Raw genomic sequence first — 24,371 nt, 5'->3', positions numbered from 1 at the left:
ACAATGGAGTATTACATGGCAATGAGAAAGAATGAAATCTGGCCATTTGTAGGAAAGTGGATGGACCTCGAGAGTGTCATGTTAAGCGAAATAAGTCAGGCAGAGAAGGACAGATACCATATGTTTGCACTCATAGGTCTAACAGGAAAACAGGAGAAACCTAATGGAGGACCAGGGGGAGGGAAAGAGAGTTGGGGAGAGAAAGGCATGCAAAACTTGAGAGACTATTGAATACTGAAAACGGACTGAGGGTTGAAAGGGGAAGGGGGAAAAGAGGTGGTGGTGATGGAGGAGGGCACTTGTGGGGAAGAACACCAGGTGTTGTATGGAAACTAATTTGACAATAAACTACTTTAAAAAAAAAGAAATCAATTGCATTTCTATACACCAATTAAAAAGCAGCAAATAAAGAAATCAAGAAATCAATCCCATTTGCAATTTCACCAAAAACAATTCGATACCTATGAATAAACTCAACCAAAGGGATAAAAGATCTGTTAACTAGATAACACTTAAGAAAAAACCTGAAAAGGACACAAAGAAGTGGAAAAGCATTCTATGCGCATGGATTAGAAGAACAGAAATTGTTAAAATGTTGGGGAACCTGGGTGGCTTAGTCAGTTAAGCATCTGACTTCAGCTTGGGTCATTATTTCACAGTTTGTGAATTTGAGCCCTGCATCAGGTTCTCTGCTATAAGCACAGACAGCTGAAGCCCACTTTGGATCCTCCCCCCATCCCAATTCTCTCTCTCAAAAATAAACATTTAAAAAAATGGTAAGATGTCTATACTACCCAAAGCAATCCACACATTTAATGCAATCCCCATGAAAATACCACCAGCGTTTTTCACAGAGATAGAACAAATAATTCTAAAATTTGTATGAAACCACAAAAGACCCTGAATAGCCAAAGCAATCCTGAAAAAGCAAAGCAAATCTGGAAGCATCAAGACTCCAGACTTCAAGCTATATTACAAAGCTGTAGTCATCAAGACAGTATGGTACTGGAACAAAAACAGAGACACAGATCATGGAACAGAATAGAAAGCCAAGAAAGGTACTAATCAGCCCAGAAATTCAACTAATAATTGACAAATCAGGAAAAAATATCCAATAAAAAAAAAGACATTCTCTTGAATAAATGGCACTGGGAAAGCTGGATGATGGCATGCGAAAGAATGAAACTGGGCCACTTTCTTACACCATACACAAAAATAAATTCAAAATGATGAAATACTTAAATGTGAGACATGAAACCATAAAATCCTACAGAACACAGGCAGCACCCTCTTTCACCTCAACCAGAGCAACTTCTTACTAGATATGTCACCAAAGGCAAGGGAAACAAAAGCAAAAATGAACATATGGGACTTCATGAAAATAACCTTCTACACTGCAAAGGAAACTATCAACAAAACTAAAACACAGGCTAAAGAATGATAGAAGATATTTGCAAATGACATATCAGATAAAGGGTTACTATCAAAATCTATAAAGAACTTATCAAGTTCAACATCAAAAAAAAAATGAATAATCCAGTGAAGAAATGGGCAGAAGATATGAATAGACACTTTTTCACAGAGAGATTCATATGGCTAACAGAAACATGAAATGATGCTCAACATCACTCATCTTCAGGGAAATATAAATCAAAACCATGATGAGATACCACCTCACACCTGTCAGAATGGCTAACATTAACAACACAAGAAACAACAAGTGTTGGTGAGGATACGGAGAACAGGATACCATCTTTCACTGTTGGTAGGAATGCAAACCATTGCAGGCACTTTAGAGAACAGTAAAGAAGGTCCTCAAAAAGTTAAAAATAGAGCTACCCTATGATCCAGCAATTGCACTATTATGTATTTAGCTAAAAATACAAAACTACAGATTTGAAGAGGTACATGTGCTCCCCAATGGGATAGCTGCATTATCAACAATAGTCAAACAATGGAGAGAGCTCAAATGTCCATCAACTGACGAATGGATAAAGGAGAGATGTGGTGTATACACACACACACACACACACACACACACACACACACACACACACACACAAAATGGAATATTACTCAGCCATCAAAAAGAATGAAATCTTGTCATTCGCAACAACATGGATGGAGCTAGAATATATTATGCTAAGCAAGATAAGTCAGTCAGAGGAAGACAAATACTGTATGACTTCACTTATATGTGGACTTTAAGAAACAAACAGATGAACATATGAGTAGGGGAGAGAGAGTGGGAAACAAACTATAAGAGACTCTTAAAGATAGAGAACAAACTGCAGGTTGATGGAGGGAGGTGAGTAGTGGGGAATGGGCTAGATGGGAAATGGATATTAGTGAGGGCTAATGAGCACTGGGTATTGTATGAAAATGATGAATCACTGAATTCTACTCCTAAAACCATTATTGTACTATATGTTAACTAACTAGAATTTAAGTAAAAAATTGAAAAGAAAAAGGTATAATGAAAATCAAGGTATAAATATTAATTGAGGGCCATTATGTACCAGGCTCTTGTACACATAAGTACTTTCATACATGTTATTTTGTTTAACCTCCACAACATTCTTTGCAGATGGGTATTACTGTCTGCATTTTATAATATAGAGAATCTAGATTGAGAGAGGTTAAACTAAAGGAGGAGCAGAAGAGGAAGAAGAAGGAAAAAGAAGGAGGAAGAGGAAGGAGAAGGAGGAAAGAAAGAAAGAAAGAAAGAAAGGAAAGAAAGAAAGAAAGAAAGAAAGAAAGAAAGAAAGAAAGAAAGAGGGAGGGAGGGAGGGAGGGAGAAAAAGAAGCTCTTTTCTCCAAAGATTTTTCATGCATACACAGGTATACTATGTATCTTAATAATACCAAATGCAATACAAGTAATATTGCAATACAAGTAGTATGTAGTAAGTGACTTAAATGAGTATAAAAGAAAGATTACTTATATTTTATGTTTATGTATTTATTTTGAGAGAGAGAGGGTACACACATGAGAAGGACAGAGCAGAGAGAGAGGGCAAGAGACAATCCCAACCAGGCTCTGTGCTGTCAGCACAGGGGCTCAATCTCACGAACCATGAGATCATGACCTGAGCCAAAATCAAGATTTAGGCACTTAACCGACTGAGGCACCCAAGTTCCCTGAAAGAAACATTACTTCTAATGTGGACAATTTGAGAAGATTTATGGGTGAGACCACATCTAAGCATGACTGGCAAGGAAAGGACATTGTCAATAGGCAGAGATTGTTGAAGCTTATAGTTTCATTTCTGACATTCCTTACTCTAATCTTTTTGGGGTAGGCTCAGACACTCTTTATTCCCAGTTAAACACTGGAAGACTATATATAAAGTTTTACAAAAGAAGTCAATGAAAACACAGAATATAACTGGCACAAATTTACAAGAAGCTTTGTATTCACCTTAGATTCATCTGACTCCAAAGCCAGCTGACAATGCTATATGTACAAATATTTTAAACTAAGGGACATTGGCAGATTTGCGTTCAGTCCAAAAGAGAAATCTTAATTAAAGCACATCAAATTGTCAAGTTATATAAGACTTAAAGCATTCAGTGCTACCTGAAAACTCAGATACACAAGTAGTCATCACAGAAGGTAATCAAAAAATCCATTTTCTCTTGACCCATAGTTGTCCCTGACCACGATGACTGTATCACGCCCATCTAAAGGAAGAATGCAGACCCTAATTCATTGCCACTCGCACTCCAGTTCCTTCCTTTGTTTTTTGTTTTATTTTCTTTTTTAAATAGACATTTTTCATCTGCTCTTTCCTGGTGCTTTTTATTTCACTTCCTCATCCTTCCATAGAATGCTTTTCTGTAAAAAGATCCCAGGACTTAACAATCTTTTGATGATGAGGATGATGATGATGACTAACCACCATAATGAGAATGACAACTAAACAATCTAAAGAATTACACAAGTCAATGAATACTTAAGACTTTAACTGTCTTAGAAAATATGATAAATGTGTTCAGCATAATCCCCATTGCTACTCAACAACTTAAATCTTCAGGATAAGGAAGTAAGATAAGGAAGTTCATCAATATATTTTAGTAACTCATCATGTTATATTTATGCAAATATTTTGGGCTAGATTCAAATTCCTGAATTAAGGAGACACATAAATACTCTCCTTGCATTTCCATGAGGTTTATTGTAATGTGCAAAAATGGTGCTCAGTCTGTATGTTATTCTATTCCTAGCTTTACATCTCTTGCCTGGAATGAAAAGCTCAATGATAAATGTAAATAACAATGGATATGATGGCATTGTCATTGCTATTAACCCTAGTGTACCAGAAGATGAAAAACTCATTCAAAACATAAAGGTAAGAGAGAAAACTTTATTATCCACTTACTTTTATTTCAGTAAGTATTTTCCATCTATGTTTCCAAGACATATAAACAGGCTCACAGAGTTGTAACTTTCCAAAATTGCTTTGACAATAGTCATCATTTATGTAGTATGTATCTAAACTTCCAAGATTCATATCTGCTTAAAGTATGATTTATCATATGTTAATAGTATTAGTCATTCCCCTAATAAATTATGAAAAGGCCAAATTACAATATTTTTTCAACTCATTAAACTAAATGAAAAATTTTAGAGCCGGAGGCGAATTCTTTCCAAATTTTGCCTTTATAAAGTTAACTTTTTTGTTTAAATAGCTAACCTGCACTGAAGCACTAGATCTCATTATACATTTTTTCAGTTTTCATACTTGTTCAACTCCAAAAAATTTAAAAAACTGATGTATTTGTTTTTGAAGAAAATATTGCACATTTTTGAAGTTGATTTACTTCTTAAATTTTATTAGGGTTAGCATAATATATAGAGAGCAGTCTAATATGTGTATATATATATGTACTATATACAGCCTTTTAATATATACTATCCCGTTGATCTTCTCAATATCCCTATGAGGTAAATTATTACCCTTATTGCATAAAAGTAACACAAAATAAATCTAGCAAAGTGGTTTTTTTTCAATTAACAAGTATAAAATTTACTAAGCTTTAAACTTTCAACCCAATTCTAAGCACCTCACTTTGATTAAATAAGCAATTTGCCAACAGCCTCTGTCTTTCATCTCTCTTAAAACTCTGACTACCCTCTCCAATCCATAACAGTCAATGTAGGTCTGGATAGGTAGAAAGTAGCATTGATGTTTGAGCATATGAAAATGAGGAGCTTACAGATTAAAAAGATAGAGTTAAATTCAACATATTTTTCAATTAGTTTTTGCCAAAATATTTGGAGAAAGGGAGCTTAGATGTGCTTCTTCTTGTTTGTATATACACTTTCATGCTTATTTCACTGTGAAATTGTTACCACAATATATTTTTAATTTCATCAGGAAATGGTAAGTGAAGCTTCTACTTACCTATTTCATGCCACCAAACGAAGACTTTATTTCAGGAATGTAAGCATTCTAATTCCAATGACCTGGAAGTCAAAACCTGAGTACGTAATGCCAAAACAAGAATCATATGACCAGGTAGAGTATTTTATCTAGCTCTTACACGGCTTTTTTCTTCCTGTGCTTCCTAAAAATTAATACTCATAAATTTTTTAGTAATTCCTAATCACTACTTAGTAATTAAATTAGAAATATTACTTGTCTTAATTGAGAGAGAAATCTTTCTTTCTATCACTCTTGTGATGTTTTGATTTATCCTGCTTTTTAGGCAGATGTCATAGTTGCTAATCCTTACCTAAAATATGGAGATGATCCCTATACACTTCAATATGGACAATGTGGGGAAAAAGGACAATACATACATTTTACTCCAAACTTCCTGTTGACTAATAATTTGCCTATCTATGGATCCCGAGGTAGGGATATCTATTTTATTCTTCTACTTGTATTTCCATTGGAAACAAATATGATGAATGGTATTTTTAAAAAATTAAAGAAAAATAAGTACTTGACTAATACCTTTGTCTGGAAATATAGTAGCTATGTTCAACATAATTATACTTCTTTGTGTATGTGTCTGTTTAATAACAAATTTAGTCATTCATTGATACTAACCCATTTCAACATTTTTGATCTAATGAAAGGTATCAATTTCCAAAGTTCTTTGACTCAATGATGCTAAGGATATGGGGTAGGGAAACATAAATTACATGGACACTGTATTAAAATATTATAAATATAAATTTATAAGTGGCCATATTCTCTCACAGGCAGAGTGTTTGTCCATGAGTGGGCCCATCTTCGATGGGGAATATTTGATGAGTATAATGTGGACCGGCCATTCTATATTTCCAGAAGGAACACTATTGAAGCAACAAGGTATCATTGTATTGAATAAATTTGTTTTCAAAACTTTTCACTTATGACTTCTAAATTCTCTATACTTGGCAAACAAAGGCTATCTCAGGGATTGAATGCTCATATAGTTAACTGCAATATCCAACATCCCCCCTATGTTTATGTCCAACTATTTCTGGGGATTCTACATTGGAATCAAGATCAATCAGGAATTGGGGCTCATTTCAGTATTCATGGGGATTATCCTAAAACGTGTTCTTGCCAGAGGAGAAAGGAAAAAGTTGTAGCCTAAACCTTGAGATATCCGAGAACGGGAGTTCAAGTTTCCACCCGATCTCTTATTTTTCCCAATCTTTTATTCCATTTGATTCATAAATCTGTAAGGTGAATCTGTTTCATTGTAATCAAATAACCTACTAGAGCTTCATGTTATATATATTTTATTTTTCATTTAATCTTAAAATTAAAAAAGTATTTTTCATATGAATAAGTGAGTAATGCCTTTTGAAACATAAATATATTATTATTATTATTATTATTATTATTATTATTATATTCTTTAAATATAAATATAATCCTGGGTAGATTTAGACAGCTCCTATTAATAAATAGATGAGATATTTAAACATGGAGTATTTAAAGAGTATAAAAGAACAATAGAAATCAGTATCATTGAAAATACATCTTTGGGGGTGCCTGGGTGGCTCAGTCGGTTGAGCATCAGCTTCGGCTCAGGTCATGATCTCACAGTTCGTGGGTTGGAGCCCCACATCAGGCTCTGTGCTGACAGCTCAGAGCCTGGAGCCTGCTTCTGATTCTGTGTGTCCCTCTCTCTCGGCCCCTCCCCTGCTAATGATCTGTCTCTCTCTGTCTTTCAAAAATAAATAAATGTTAAAAAATTTAAAAAAAAAGAAAATACATCTTTGGGATAAAAACCATATTAAAGAGGTGTGAGAGAAATAGCCTCTCCCCATATCCTTCATGTTGTTGGCTTTATCCCTATTCAGCTGACTGGATTCTGACACAGACAGGTTCTTGCGCCATGCAACTCCTCCCCACACCTCCTCCCTGACCTAAACAATGCTTGTTCATTCTGTCAGACTTAGTTTTTTTTCCCAAGTGTCTTTTTCCTCTCCCTGCGTTGGGGGTTATATGTGAAAGTGTCCTCAAGCAGTACACATGGGTCTCTCACACTGAGTGGCAGTGGTCTGGGTAATTTCATTTTCCACACTAAACTTTAATATCCTTGAGGACTTCTTTTTTTTTAATTCCCTAGCCTTGGGGCTGGCACAAAGGAAAGTAGAAGGTAAACAAAGAATGTACCAGGCAAATTTTTGGTAAGTAAATGAAAAATGAATGTTTCCTTATCAGTCATAAAAAAAGATAGGAACTCCTACTGTGTGCCAGGCATGTTGAGGCAGTGTAAATTTAATTTTCAGGCTTACTCTAGAGCTAACCATCTTGGAATATATGACTCACTATCTCCTTTAATCCTTGCAATACCAAAAAATATATTTAAGTGGATGAGTATCACGACAATATTAATGCAGAATAAAAGTAAATATTACAGATAAACAGGCACTCCGTAGAATATTTGACCCATACCCCACCTCCAAGGACTTCACAATTCTCTTACTTACCATGAAGACTAAATGGTTTGTTTGAATGTGCAAGCATTTCCATGTAGGATTTATTTTTATTTCTTCCTTCAAACTAGCTCAGTGGTTTTCAAAATGCAAATTGCAAGATGCTATAAACACAAAACTACATATGGTTGTGTATATATGGTATACATGCAGATATGTATATATTTATATATCTCTATAGCAATATTTGTGTATGTGTGTTTCATACATAGAAATTTAAGAGGGTTTTCAGCAAAATGTTGACTCTCTCATTCCCACTATGAAGCAACTCCTCTATATCTCTTAACTCATTTACTCTTTACAACATCTCTATAGCTTAGGAATTATCTTTAGCTTGAGGTCACATGGATAATAGACTTATTGATCAGATTAGTGAGCAATGAATGTTAATAAATATGAATTGGCACCATTGTTCTTGTTACGAATTTTAAATAGGGGTAGAACACTGAGCCTACTTTTGTCAAAATGAAATGTTTGTCCATGATCTATAGCAATTATCATTAAGGAAAGACTTCAGGATTTTAGTCTTTTTTCATGACTTCTGGTCTTCATATATATATAACTTAATTCTTTCATCATAGATGTTCAACTCATATTACTGGCACTAATGTGGTTTTCAAGGGATGTCAGGGAGGCAGCTGTGTAACAAGGCCGTGCAGGCGTGACTCACTGACGGGGCTGTATGAAGCAAACTGCACATTCATCCCAAACGAATCCCAGACTGCAAAGGACTCCATAATGTTTATGCAAAGTCTCAACTCTGTAAGTACCTTCTTTTTCTAGTCTCCAAAAGGAACACTTTGGAAAGGATTAATTGTGGAAGCTGGATTTTGAACTAGGAAATTATGTATACCAACAGAAATGAGGGAGATCGCACAGACATAATGAATATTTTTTCTCCAGCCTGTGTCAGGGTGTGTCTAGAAATCATTCCACCTTTTTTTGTTAACCTCTTTCACTTCTTCACAAGTAGAACTGTACCCTTTTCATTGATGTCACATAATTGCTTACAACACCCCCTCCCTCATTTGACTTCCATGGATTTGTGTAGTTCTAGAACTACAAGCTTACTCTTAATTCTCTCTTCTACGTGTTGGTCATACTACTTTTCTAAAAGAATTCATTCTATAGCTTTGGAAAAGTACTGACATTCTAAATTTTCTATTACTTTCACACTAAAGGACATCAGGCTATTGCAAAGTGATATTGTGGGAATTTACATGGCTCGGTTTCTACATAAAAAATTAAGGGAAAATTTCACAATCACCAGTCTGACCAATTAAAAAGTATTAACACAATAATTCAAGTTTTAAGACTAATGTTTGACCTGAAATATCTGGTTTCAATGTACAAAACATGATAGATAAGAACAGGTGTGTTGGAGTTAGAAAGACTTGATAACAAATGTCTTCTCCATACTATGTCATTATGAGCAAACTGCTAAATCTGATACCTAGTTCTCTCTTCTCATAAATGGGAATTATAACACTTCACAGTGTCGTTGTTAGTTTTACAAGAGATAGTATAAATAAAGCATGATCATGGTGCTCAGCACAAGGTGAGTACAAATAAATTTTAAAAGTTTTATTGTTTTTAACTTATAAAATATTTGGATAATAGTCAATTGTCTCCTTCCCTAGATATGTCCAATCTTAATTAATGTAAACATATACAGATTATAGTTACCTAATGAAGGTTTCTAAACATGTAAAAAAATGTTTAAATATTAAAGTTATCAAAAACAAATCAAAATAAATCATACCAGCTCTAGTAAGTAAGACTAACTTATTTAAAAGAAGCAAATTTCCATATACCAAATCACTAGCAACAAATACTTCCATGGGTAGAGGTTGGAAAAGCCTAGTATTTCCAATAAAATTTAAAATTGTTTTAGGGACTATGGCATTAATGATGAAGAACTTGAGTACAAAGATAGACTTGATATTTTCTTCTAAAACTCTTAAATGAACCCAATTAGATATTCAATTAGAAGCTGTTTTCTAGGGGCACCTGGGTGGATCAGTCGGTTAAGCATCCGACTTCGGCTCAGGTCATGATCTCATAGACCGTGGGTTCGAGCCCCGTGTTGGGTTCTGTGCTGACCGCTCAAAGCCTGCAGCCTGCTTAGATTCTGTGCCTCCCCTTCTCTCTGCCCCTCCCCTGCTCACTCTCTGCTCTTTCTCTCAAAATAAAATAAAGACATTAAAAAAAAACATTAAAAAAAAAAGAAGTTGTTTTCCAGTCTAATAAAGCTCCCTCCTGGAAACAGTTCGAACACAAGTCAAGAAAGTTCATTTTAACCTGCTGAATCTGGATCTGCAAAGGCTAGCCAAAGAATTCAGCATCCAAATAGATATCCGGTCAGGTGACACAAGATGATAATTGGAATATTTACTGTCTGTACGAAGCTAAAATCCCAAAAGCATCTATCAAAAAGATAACTCATGCTGCCTACCTGAGATACAAATAATAATGAAAAATATCACGTAGCTGAAATATGGAACGCATCTAATTATATAATCCATGTCTCAGAGATAAATGCTGAACATCTTGTCCAGAATAATACTGATTCTAATTATCATAGCAGATTAAATGAATTGCATAGCACCTGTACTCAAGGCATAAACTCAGATCCAAAAGAGATATGATCTGAAATACTGAATGTTCAATTCCATGATTTCCTTCCCTTAAACTTCATTAATCCCACATCATGCCCAGCGCTGTGTTAGGAGCTGGAAATAGAGAAATAATTAAAGATAACTGTTCCCGAGGGACTCAATTTAGTGACAAAGGTAGAGATATAAGAAGAGAGAGAGAGAGTTATAAGCCAAGTGCTGTGAGAGTACAGCAACATCAAATGGAGGTCAGAAAATTGTTTCTAAAGGGATGAAAAACATTTGTACTTGAGGAAAAATGAGTATGAAGTTGCCACAGCAGGAACAGGAAGAGCTACTTTTGGAAAAATAAAAAGTTTATAAAAGCAAAGAGTGGGGGAAAAAATGTAAGGATCCCATGCATGATTGTACAGTTGGGCACTGACCAAATTATCTGCATCATGGTCACTAAAATGTTTAATATTTACTAGAATAATTTTCAGGTAAATAGGCATCAAAACAAAACAAAAACAAAAACTTGAAAACAGGTCTTTTTCTAATTTGCACATTACCTTTCCCTTTTCCCACTTGGGTTAGCAGAGACGCTTGTGAAAAGTTCTAGCATACTCTGAGAACAGGAAAAAAATTCAGTGCGATATAAGCAGAGGATGGTGAGCAAGGACCAGGAGGCCAGATTGAAAGAAGGAAATGGGACCTACAAAGCTAAGGAGTTTGGATTTTATCCTACTAGTTTCAGACTGGTGATCTGATCAGCCTAATCCTTTCAGGAAGATGATTATACTAATCGTATGATTTACTAATAGTAAAGGGGAAAATGGAGTGAGATGATGGAGGAGGAAGGGAGACCAGTCGGAAGGCCATGGCCATAGGCAGATAAGAGATGTGAAGTCTGCAAATAAAGGCAGTGGCAGGGGAAAGAGGGCCCAGATTTGATAGGCATTTCATTTCAGCAAAACTTGATTATCAATCACCACTTTGACTGACACTGTATTTTTCTCCCATCCAATAAACCCTTTCTGGGAAATGTAAATCATTATATAGTAAACCTAAGTTGTCTATATGAGAAGGAAACAAAATCTTAAAACTTAAATAAAAGGTATTCAAATTTAATAATTTAGTTCTAAACTTGACCTTACATCTAGAGACTGCATTGAGAGGGCATTTTTAAACTTATAAAATATTTCTAATAAGCAGAGGCTTACTGCAAGATGAATTCCTTCCTGAATGCTGCACTAGTTTATGGGAGGATTTTTCCAAGTTATGAAGTTTTCAAAACTTGGAGGATTTTCACAGATTCTACTGCAAGGAAACATCATTTGGCAAAATTACTGGATACAACTCACCACTTGCAACTACAAGAGAGCAATCACATTTCCTTGTTTTCTCCCTACATTTTCATTACTTTCTCGGGAGTATTATTTTATGTCAGAGTTCACTGGAGCCAATAACAATCCAGTTTGTTAAAATATCTGTTCTCAAGGTTTTTGATAAACTATAAAGATATAGAAAACACTTAGGCAATTAAAAAGGTCACTTTCTTTATCTCACTTTTAGAGGGCAGCTAGAAATCACTGCAAATCCAGTTCCTTTTCCATTAAACTTAATTCAACCTTGAGTCATCCAGGGTTTCAGAAGGGAAAATACCAAGGTAGCTTATGCAGGGGCACCAGCCGCCACCCCCCACCCCGTGCTGTGATCTCCCTATACCTAAAAGAACCACTAAAAAACTTTCCAGGGATCATTCCACCTTGCTTCCTCTCTACTGAGGTACATAAAATGGATGTCAGATTGTTAGATAATGAAATAATTTTTAATTGTCAGGAGATAAAATCTGTGGAGGATGTATATGGCAGCTGGCTGCATGTTTGGAATTGGAGTGCTTGCCAATTCATGTAATAGTGTCTTCTAATCGACTGTTTTCAGGTAACTGAATTTTGTACAGCAGAAACACACAATACGGAAGCTCCAAACCTACAAAACAAAATGTGCGATCACAGAAGCACGTGGGATGTAATTGTGAAATCTGATGATTTTCAGAAGGCACCTCCCATGACAGGAACAGATCCACCACCTCATCCTACATTTTCATTACTGAAGACTAAACAGCGAGTAGTCTGTTTGGTACTTGATAAATCTGGAAGCATGAATTCAGTAAGACATTTATTTGTTAGCTCTCTTAAGTTAAGTATTTAAGCTACTAGAAATATAATTTAATCTTAGGTTTAGTTCTACTAAACTAACTAAAATATATATTATTCTAATAAATTTTAGCACAGTGATTCTATATGAACAAGTACTAGAAGATGATACACTAAAATGAAAATAATTGTTTTATTAAGATGATTGGAATATGATTTATGTTTATTCTTTAATTTTTAGGCCTAACAAACTAGAAATAATGTAACTAAACAAATTTATACATAATTTCACCATTGAACATGTCATTCCAGTCATTTTTCTGCATATTTGCTTTTCCTCCTCAAAAATGTTATTATATTTTATATATGATTTTTTTTTACTTACTATACCTTGAACACCCCTTATGGAAAAAATGATTTAATGACATAATTTTTAAAGGTTGTATCATATGCATATACCACAATTTAATCAAATAACCTCCTGTTATTGGACATTTTAGAGTTTTCAACTTGTTATTGTTAAAAATTATGTTGCAATGAACATCTCTATATGCAATTTTAAATCACTGCCTTAGCAGGAATTCCTTAATGTAAAACTCTTAAATAAAAAGGCATATATTGTAAAGGCTTTCTAAGTAAAACATGTCTGATTTTGAAATTTTTTCATCAACATTATTTCTCTTTAATAAGATAAAGGAGTTAAATTCTAAAATACGGTACTCAATGACTATCATGATCTCCGGCCCATGAAAACCTTGTCTTTCACCAATCTGTCAAGACCTGAGGAGACTCAGGAGTTATTCAGACATCTTTTTCTTACAGGAAGACCGTCTCTTTCGAATGAATCAAGCAGTAGAACTATACTTGATTCAAATTATAGAAAAGGGATCCTTGGTTGGGTTGGTCACATTTGAAAGTGTTGCCACAATCCAAAATAATCTAATAAAAATAACTGATGAGAATGCTTATGAAGAGATCAGGGCAAAACTGCCTCGAGCAGCTGACGGCGGAACTTCAATCTGCAGGGGTCTCACTGCAGGATTCCAGGTAAAATAAAAATGCTTCTCCAAATACCATTTACAGTTACCATTGCTTTTACTTTTGCCCCAACATCTTTGAACAAGGGTTATGAGCTCATAGGGCTCTTATCTAAATAATATACTGCCTGTGGTTTATAGCTGGAGCTGCTCTGAATGCGGTCATTCCAGCAACACTCTTGAGGTACTGAGTTGGGGACAGGAGTGGTTAAGTAAGGGGAGAAAAATCTACGTGCACTTAACCACTGTGATTCCATTAAAGAGCTCTCCATTTCCCTATCACTGCCACAGTCTGAATCTATGAACAGACAATAATGCTTTGCCAGGGACTGTGCAGGGAAGAGGGAAATTAGTAATATTTCTGTTATAGATAAAGAAAACCCTAGTTTCATTGAGTTAAATAGACAATTAAAAGTCACAAAGATGGGGTAGTTCCTCAGGCGGTACAGTACCAAACCCAAGATATATAGGTGGAAGTTTAAAGAAATGAAAATTGTGAAATAAAAAATTGGGAGCAACTTTTGAGCACTTTATTATACTGCCTTATGATGTGAATTTCTTCCAACCTGAGATAGCCACTATTTAAGCCTATTTACTATCATTTTTTTAAGTTTATTTTTATTTTGAGAAACAGAAAACAAGCAGAACAGGGGCAGACAGAGAGGAAGACAGAGTCCCAATCAGGCTCCTCACCATCAGCAGAGTCTGATGCGGGGCTTAAATTCACAAACACAAGATCACGGCTGAGCTGAAGTCAAGAGTCAGTCACTTAACCAACCAAGTCACTCAGGCATCCCTATGGTCATTTTTTAAGTCACAAAAACTTCACTTCACTGATCCATTGTTTCACCGTTACTCTTTTCCAGGCCACTAATTAATACTATCTCTTAGCTTTCTCATGGAGTCTATTTTTTATAAAGCATACCAGTTTTAGATAGTACAAAGGCTCTGAATTTAGGTAAAACCTAGGATTGGGGTTCTATTATTTATTAGCTAAATAACCTTGGCTAAGTTATTAACTCAGAAAATCTCAATTTACTCAGATAAAAAATGTGAAAAACAATAATACCTATCTCATTTAAATGTAAGAATTATGTAAGATAAGTGCTCAAGAAAGGATTGCTATTATTATAATAAATATAATTCTTATCTATGTCTCTTCAGTTCAAAAATATGACAGTACCATATCTTGGGAATATGTCGTAATGTTTGCACATATTGGTTGATATATGTTTTGTTAGTATATTTTTATATATATCTTATGACATTTTGACCACAGAGTCTATAGCTGAATAGATTATGTCAAATCACCTTCAAAGTTATAAATACCTCTTAATTACTTTTATAATTAAACCATAACAATATATAAGCATTTTATTTACATAATCATGATCATAATCATAATAATCATAATAGCTAAAATGTATTGAGCATATACTACTTTATTGCCTATGTTAAATACTTTACATATATGATCTTATTTATCCTTACCATCATTTTTCAGGCAGGTATTATTATACCCATTTTGCACATAAGGAAACTGAGGTTTATAGTAATTAAATACTGTCCTTAAGATCACATAGCCAGCAATTGGAAAATCTATGATCCAAAACTGGTCTTTCTTACCCCAAAATCCAAAAAGCTAATCACTACATTGAGCTATTTATAGAACTCTGTTATATATGGGGACGCGGGGGGTACTAAACACTATCTACTCTATTGAGCAAATGGCAGAACTAGAATTTACTCTCAATTTGTCTGACTAAAGAGTTTAGCCAATACTCTTGCAAGAAGTCAGGAAAAGACCAAAAAACCTTGTAATACTTGACAAATTTTTAAACTTCCTACTTTATGGGGGTTTTCCCAGGATATCCTGAGATCCTTCAATGAGTAACTAAAATACATAAAAAGGCACATCATTTAACTTTGCATGCCTGCCTTTAGTCATGACTTTGCAAGTGCTGTCTAGTATACTGCCAAAATTGCCTGGGTTATTTGCCTCTACCCCAAGCATCTCCTGGATAACAATAATAACAACTAACAGTCACTTAGTTTACTATATGATGGGCATTGTTCTAAAGTGTTTTATTCTTTCTTGGGTAGCTTGAATATACACTGAAAGGATTAGAAGCTCTGTTAACACTCGGTCTTTGAAAACCTACAAGACCAGTGCACATGGCACGTACCTCCATGCCAACTCAGCCTGGAATGACAATGCAAAAAAGTTTCCTTTTGCCTACTCTGATGCATAGGCCTAAAGACTTCTCCAAGACTAAATAACAGGTTTAATCTTATTTTAAATTTATTTAGATATGATATTCTATAACAAATAATCTCATTTTTCACTACCAGGCAATTACTCATAGTGACCAGAGTACTTCCGGTTCTGAGATAGTATTACTAACAGATGGGGAAGATAATCAAATAAGCTCATGCTTTGAGGAGGTAAAGCAAAGTGGTGCAATCATCCACACTATTGCTCTGGGACCTGCTGCTGCCAAAGAACTGGAGACCCTGTCAAATATGACAGGTAAACCTTTGGAATATGGTTTGAATAAAAAATACATTTTTAGGCTCTCCCATTCCAAGAGTTCTTTCTCCTTTCAACTACAAAACTGCTCAAAATCTTCCTATCCTAAAAAATCTTCGTCCCTTCCTTGTCGTTCTCCTTCAAATTAAACTTTCCTTTCCCCTCCCTGCCTCCTCTCCGCCTTCCTACCTAGACCAGCTTCTTCCAATATTGGCCAACATTTCTGACTTCATTCATTTCTCACCACTTTCTACCAATACCACCAAATTGAAAATTCCTACTCCATGATTATTAATGACCCTCGATTATGATTCCAAAATTCTTCCACATATTTGTCATGTCAATCCTACAGTCAGGGTTCAGACAGCCCTAATTTATAGAAGAGGAAATGGAACCCTACAGAGCAAAAACAATTTGCCCAAGGCTATAGTTAAAGTCCTGATTACCCATTCTTGCCTCCAGCAATCCATCCTTTTCCATTCCTGAATCTAAGTAATTTCTCTTTTTGTTACTCCTATATTATTTATTTTCTCACTTAACTTTTACTGAATTCTAAACTTTTACTGCCATTCTCTAAATTATTTTAGTATACCTAAGACACAACTAAAAATAAGCAGCCAGTTCAAAAAATTGTCTTAAATTTCATTTTTATAACATTTAGTGATTAGATCAGCTTTGTTACTGTGACAGCAGTAGTATCAAAGGCTCTTACATCTAATGATTGATATAAAAACAGTAATATTTGGCAAGTTCTTTAAGTTTTCCTCAAATTTATATTGATAACAGCACAAGAACAAGTATGATTTTCCTAACTGAAATTAGTATTATAAAAGTAAAAACAATTCCATTTTAGGAGGATATCGTTTTTTTGCCAATAAAGACATAAATGGCCTTACTGATGCCTTCAGCAGAATTTCATCTAGAAGTGGCAGCATCACTCAGCAGGCTATTCAGGTTGGTATCACAGGAAAATTATTTTCCTTTTCACATCTATAATAAATTTCCGTTATCCTAAATAGTCATTTCTGTCTGTAATACATAACTCTTTGGCTTGAAAATATTTCAGGGGTACAGAAAAACATTCTTACTGAATTTCCTTTTTTTGTGACACCGATAGCCATCTTTTCTTTTGATTCTTCTATTATGTATAATTATAAATGCTTTTATTTGTAAAACTCTTCAAAATAATTATTTTACTGAAATCTTAGACATAAATTTAGAATTACTCTGAACTGACGAAACTTTGAAATTTTATTAACTATGATAACAAATTTGTTCTCTGTGGTCTTTGTTTTATTTTGTAACAGTTGGAAAGTAAAGCTTTGAGTATTACCGGAAAGAAATGGATAAATGGTACAGTGCCTGTGGATAGTACAGTTGGAAATGACACTTTCTTTGTTGTCACGTGGACCATACAAAAGCCAGAAATTCTTCTCCAAGATCCAAAAGGAAGAAGATATAACACCTCAGATTTCAAAGAAGATAAACTAAATATTCGGACTGCCCGTCTTCAAATACCCGGTATTGCAGAGGTAAGAATATTCTTTTTCCTCCATGATTTATGAATCAATTTTGAAAAAGAAAGAAAATGAAGATAACATGTGCTACACGGTCAATATTAAAACAGAGACAGATCATCTGTCATAAAAAAGAAGCCAAGTAGGATGATAAGATATTCATATCTATACTATTTACTAGCTTATAAAATTGAATATTAAAATCGTTACTATTACTCTGCCTAAATTTCTAAAAATTTTGTATTCCAAACAAGAATAGGAAAATACCACAAAAGCTCTCACATAGATACGTTGGATTTTCAGACAGGTACTTGGAGTTACCACCTTCTAAATAAACAGGCCAGCTCTCAAGAACTAACAGTGACAATGACTACTCGAGCACGAAGTTCTACCACACTCCCGGTAACTGCGACTGCTCACATGAGCCGAAGCACAACACATTACCCTAACCCAGTGATTGTTTATGCACATGTCAGTCAAGGACTTTTGCCTGTTCTGGGAGTCAACGTAACAGCCATTATAGAAAGTGAAAATGGGCATCAAGTAAAACTGGAGCTCTGGGACAATGGTGCAGGTAATAAGAATCTGCATCAACTTCCACTGCACCTAAAATCCTACTATAGTCACATAACGTAGAAATCAGTATTGCCTATGTATGTGAATGAATCAATTTTTAAGTAAACCAAATTTTAATGCTTTTAATAGCTTCTATTCAATTATCGACCAGCACAGATATGAGCACGTTTATTTTAAGTTTTATGAACAATTTTACTTCCCCCAGGAAGTTGAGTACAATTTTTCTCCATTTTCGTTAGCATCAGTGTTTTGCATGTGCTTCTTCCAGTTTATATTTTTCTTATTTTGTTAGAATTCCTATATGACATAATAGTAGCTAATATTAATTGAATACTTACTATGAATTACTTTTCCAAGGTCAAAGGTTAGCAGATAGCAAACCAGTCTTTGCAGCCTGATTCCAGGGTTCATGTACTTAGACTCATTTCCAAAATAATCACTAACATTTGTGCTCATGAACAGTTAGGACTGTCATTGTTACTCTGTTGAACGGCTAATTATTACATTTTATACATTATAATATCTAGGTGCTGATACTGTGAAGAATGATGGCATCTACTCAAGATATTTCACAGATTTCCATGGAAATGGTAGATACAGTTTAAAAGTACATGCCCAGGCAAAAAAAAAACCAGCTAGACTAAGTTTAAGACAACAACGGAACAAAGCTCTATATATTCCAGGCTATGTTGAAAATGGTAAGGGTTATTAAGATAGAAATGGGACATTTGTTTAAATAAGTTACATATGGCAAGCACTGAAAATATCATATACTATGGAAAACAGTTATACAGTATACAGTTATATAATCATCTGTGTATTTCAAAACCATATTCACGTTAATAACCTAACACAAGACTATGCTTCCAACATGTTTTGTGTATATCCCCCTCCGTTTGTTTCATTTACATTGGAAAAAAAGTTACTGAGCACCTCCCAATGTGACAAGCATTGTGCTAGACCCTGGAGCTACAAAGATATATAAGACACCATCCTTGTCCTCAAGGATTTACAGTTAAGTATTAAATACAGATATGTTAAGAGATAGTTCTAACATTGTCTAATGTCTCCTCATCAATTTTAAAATGGCACCAATAAAACAAGCTGTTTTCACTAAAAGCTGTTACTTCTCAATGTCTGTTATCAATCACTCTTAACCCTCTACAGCTGCAAGATGAGATTACAAGATAAAGAATAGACATCGCATTTTGAAAAATCACAAAATTACTTTTTTTGGCAGGTAAAATCATAGTGAACCCACCCAGGCCTGAAGTCAAAGAGGACATGGCAGAAGCTGAAGTAGAAGACTTCAGCAGACTAACCTCTGGAGAGTCATTTACTGTATCAGGAGCTCCTCCTGCTGGTAGTCTTACTCATGCGTTCCCACCCGTTAAAATCAAAGACCTTGAGGCTACGGTTAAAGGAGATCAAATTCAACTTTCATGGACTGCCCCTGGCAAAGTTCTTGATAAAGGAAAAGGTAAGTTTCATATTATGTTTTAAAATATATAAAAGAAAAAAAAAATATATATATATAAAAGAAATCCCTTTGGCTTTCATTTGCCAAGAATTTTCTAGTGTCCTAACATGTATGGAGTGTTTACTATGGGTCATTACTCACCTACTTTAAGATGGAAAAATTGAAGCTCCAAGAGATAATGAAATGGCCCAAATTATTTCTATGTTTAGTAACTTAGAAATCAAATCCACTCTTTTGAATTCTATTGTGTCAAACTGCCTCTCATAATACGAACCATCTTAGAAATGACTTTTAGAAAACTGTTAACACCTTTCTGTTGCATTTTTCTTCTCCCTAACAAAGAAAAGGTTTTCTAAGTATTTCTGTACTCATTTCACTCATTTTCAAACACTAAGTTCCTAAGACACAACCCCTACTCTCAAAAGTCAGTTGAGTGCAGAAGACACTTACTGCAAGTAATGGCAGCCCATTGGGAGGCCACAAACTCCTGGTTGGGGGGTTAAGATCACAAGGTATATCATAAAATGCTTCCTAGGGAAGACTATCCCTGGTCTAAGTTTTAAAGAATGAGAGAAGTTAGCCAAGTTAAGTGAAGGTGTCCCACGAAGAGAGAGGATCACATGCAGAGAAACTCACTAGTTAGAAGAGATTTTGGTCATGGACTTTGAATGAACTGAAATAGCTCATTCATTCAAAGCTCCTTATAATAAATTACCCTCATTTCAGAAAGTAAGTCACTTTTATCTATACTTTAAACTGAATTTAATTAATTTTTATTGAATTCCTATCACATTTCAGTATTGTGCTAGTATAGTTGATTCTTTTGAGATAAAGCCAATCTTGCTATTTTCCCTTTAAGGCTGAAAAATCAAAGCAATATTCAATATCAATATATACAATGTCTCAAGGATTGTCAGAGCTGGGTAGCCATATGTTCAGGACTCTTCTTGGGTTACAATAAACCCCTTACTGCATATTCTCAAAAGAAAAGATGCTTTTTAACCTTTCATTTCCTATGCAACATTTTTCAAAGCTAAATTTCTTTTTGTCATCTTACATAAGGAATAAATCATTCTAAAAACCAAAGGAAACAGAATATGCACAAGGAGTTCTTGTGTACTTCAGTTTTGAAAACTCTTATCATGACAACTTCTGAAATACATTATTTTTTCATGCTATGATCCTTAGAAATATGGCAGAACAAAATTTTTAAAATGCCTGCACTGAAAAAGCCACAAATAAAATTACCTGATCAACTGTTTAGTTATGATTTCAATTCAGTCAAATCAAGTCTTCAGTTCAAGATTGGGTTCATAACCTGATTACAGGAACTAAAAGAAGGAAGAATGCATTACATACCGACACTGGGAGAGAAAGAACTTCACTATGTTTAACCACAAATGTCTAAAATTAGGTGGACCTAATCTAGCTTTCCTTGTGACAAATAAGAAGAGGTTGTAGTTGCTATAAAATGTTAACCATCAAGTATTACAAAATAAGGTAGTAGCAGTATCTTAAGGAATAAATGAATATCTATATAATCTCCAAAGAAGTACTCAAACTCTCAGGTACCCAATTTCCATACCTTTCAAATATAAAAACTACTAGGCGACCCAAAAGTATTAAAACAAGTAGATGTAATTCTAATATTTTATAATTCTCAAATTCCTTTATTTTGGGCATCAACTTAATAGCTATATGGTTGGTCAATAAGAGGTTAAATACAAATCCAACACTGTGCCAGATATTCTAGTTAATAAAAAAAAATGTAAACCATACTCTTTGTCCTCAAGAATATAATCTAATTAAAAAGATAAACTGAACCTCCATAAAATAATCCGGAAAACTCCACTCTGTGCAACAGGAGTCATCAGAGTGGATAAAATATGTGAACAAGTCGTCATGAAGACATTGGGCTTCCTGTTGGGACTTGAAGAATTAGTACAGTTTGCATAAGGAGGGTGAGGGAGGCACATTCCAGAGAGTCAAACCAAATAATATGATCAAGTTCAAAAAAGCAAAAACTCATAATAAAATATCTGAATCAAAAATAAAGGATAGACATAAACAGACCCACTGAGTTGGAATGCAGGGTACATGTGAAAAGTAGTAAAATGGACTGATCAGGCCTGTTACCAAACAACTAGAATGCTAAGGCAGAGGGTCTGAATTTTTATTAAAATCACTAAATCGAAGTTATTCGCCACACACTTAAAGCACCTTCAACATTTCATGAAAAAATAGTTTTCACTTCAAAAAAAAGACATTTGATGTTTTTACTGTTCATGGCATTTCAGATATGAGAATATATTTTTATATTGATGGCTCTGGTAGATCTCTAAAAGCACTTTGGAATAAAAAAATATGTCAGCAACTTCCTTTCTTTTCTTGACAAAGTAACAGTTATAATAACTAATATTTCAAACATTTAGGTCCCAGACACTTTGCTAAACACTTTTTGTGCATTATCTTATATAATTCTTACCAGTCAAGTAGTAGTCATTCAATAAATATTTGAACGAATTTCCATTTTGTAGATAAGAAAACTAAACGTAAAAAGGTTAAATATATTTTTATTTGTTACACAGATAGAAAGTAGTAGAATTGGAGTATTAATCAAAGTCTGCCTAACTCTTGAGCACATTTTAATTAGTACACATTCTAACCTCTCTGCTTCCATTGCCCTCTATCCTTATCCCTGTCTCCCATACTACTGGCGTCTTACTCTCCCGTCTAGTCCTCTCGGCTTAATGAGAAACAATACAGATACGGGATACTGAAAGTCTTTCCTATACTTGAACATTATTGTGTTCCTTATTCTAAAAATAGATTTAGCTCTTTATATCTCTACTTCTAAAAAAAAAAACTAGATTTCATTTTTTAGTACTATGACTTTAATTTCTATGATTAGATAACTAGATAAAAAAACTGCTCACATATTTGTTCTTTATTATTTTTTTATTCTCAAGTTAGTTAACATACAGTATAATCTTGGCTTCAGTAGTTGAACCCAGTGATTTATCACTTATATATAACACCCAGTGCTCATCCCAACAAGAGCCCTCCTTAATGCCCATCAACCATTTGCCCCACCCCCGAGCCCCCATTAACCCTTAGTTTGTTCTCTGTATTCAAGAGTCTCTTATGGTTTGCCTCCCTCTGTGTTTTTATCTTATTTTTCCTTCCCCTCCCCTATGATCATGTTAAGTTTCTCAAATTTCACATAAGAGTGAAGTCATGTGATTATCTGTCTTTCTCTTGACGGACTTATTTTGCTTAGCATAATCCACTCTAGTTCCATCCACATTGTTGCAAATGGCAAGATTTCATTCTCTTTCATCACCAAGTAATATTTCATTGTGTGTGTGTGTGTGTGTGTGTGTGTGTGTGTGTGTGTACACCTTCTTTACCTATTCATCCGTTGACAGACATTTGGGCTCTTTCCATAATTTGGCTATTGTTGATAGCGCTACTATAAACATTAGGGTGCATGTGCCTCTTGGAATGGGCATTTTTGTATTAAGATGGAATAACCAGACAAAACCTACATCTGCAATTTCTACACCCAAATCCTAGTGTGCATTTCTGATAGGCACCTAAATGTAAGACAGTATGGTGGTAATAAGGCATCCTAGTGATTTTAATATACATGAAGTATTTATTTGTTTTCCAGCCAACAGCTACATTATAAGAATAAGTAAGCACTTCCAGGATCTCCAAGAAGATTTTGACAATGCTACTTTAGTGAATACTTCTAGTCTGACACCTAAGGAGGCTGGCTCAATAGAAGTTTTTGAATTTAAACCAGAACCTTTTAAAATAGAAAATGGCACCAAAATCTATATTGCAATCCAAGCCATCCATGAAACTAATCTCGCCTCAGAGGTCTCTAACATCGCACAAGCAATCAAGTTCATTCCTCCGCAGGAAGCCAGTGTCCCTGCTCTGGGTACCAAGACTTCTGCAACCAGTTTGGCAATTTTGGGTTTAGCTGTGGCTTTATCTATATTTTAAACTACAAAGTGTATTAGAAATAAAACTCAATGTTATACATACTTGGTTAACATTTATTTAGAACTTAATTTGCGGTACTTATTTATTATAAAACTCTGTGTAATAGAAAAGTAAATATACAAAAGTTATAAATTTCCTATCTGAGTTCATTCATAGTAATTAGTTGTTAAATGTAAATCAAAATGACTATACCATTTCCAATCTTTGAAAAATCTATTTATTAACTCAACATAAAAAGAAAATGTGTATTTGTACTTAAGGGTGTTTTAAGAAATGTTTTCAAAGTGTGCTACAGATTAACCTAATATAATAACAAAATCAGAACTTATCTAAGCCATTTGAAAAATATTTATGTATCCACAACAGGAATAATTTTATAGCAGCATTATTTAGGCTTTATTCTTGCCAATGAATACTTCATGTTTACATTAAACTATAGGAAACACCAAATTAAGTTCTATTTACATCCTGATACCATTGTTAGGTCCTAAGAATATCATCATCACCATCAGGACA

At 34.4% G+C, this 24,371-nt stretch overlaps 1 protein-coding gene and 1 long non-coding RNA gene across 2 annotated transcripts in view; one reads left to right on the top strand and one right to left on the bottom strand.

Annotated features, from left to right (window-relative positions):
* The window catches only part of LOC115298276, an 86,034-nt gene that overhangs the window by 29,341 nt on the left and 32,322 nt on the right, over nt 1–24,371 (bottom strand). The gene's annotated exons all lie outside the window — the stretch shown is intronic.
* On the top strand, nt 4,194–23,855 carry LOC115298274 (calcium-activated chloride channel regulator 1-like). Its single transcript, XM_029946840.1, has 14 exons — nt 4,194–4,352; nt 5,382–5,522; nt 5,713–5,860; nt 6,215–6,323; nt 8,530–8,710; nt 12,487–12,714; nt 13,524–13,748; nt 16,091–16,268; nt 17,122–17,222; nt 17,576–17,800; nt 18,089–18,359; nt 18,889–19,059; nt 19,602–19,841; nt 23,515–23,855. Exons 1-14 carry the CDS (start codon nt 4,194–4,196, stop codon nt 23,853–23,855), a joined length of 2,718 nt encoding a protein of 905 aa, XP_029802700.1.

This window comes from Suricata suricatta, chromosome 8 (genome assembly GCF_006229205.1).
Source record: "Suricata suricatta isolate VVHF042 chromosome 8, meerkat_22Aug2017_6uvM2_HiC, whole genome shotgun sequence".
Lineage (NCBI taxonomy): Eukaryota > Metazoa > Chordata > Mammalia > Carnivora > Herpestidae > Suricata > Suricata suricatta.
This window is presented reverse-complemented; position numbering and strand designations above follow the sequence as displayed.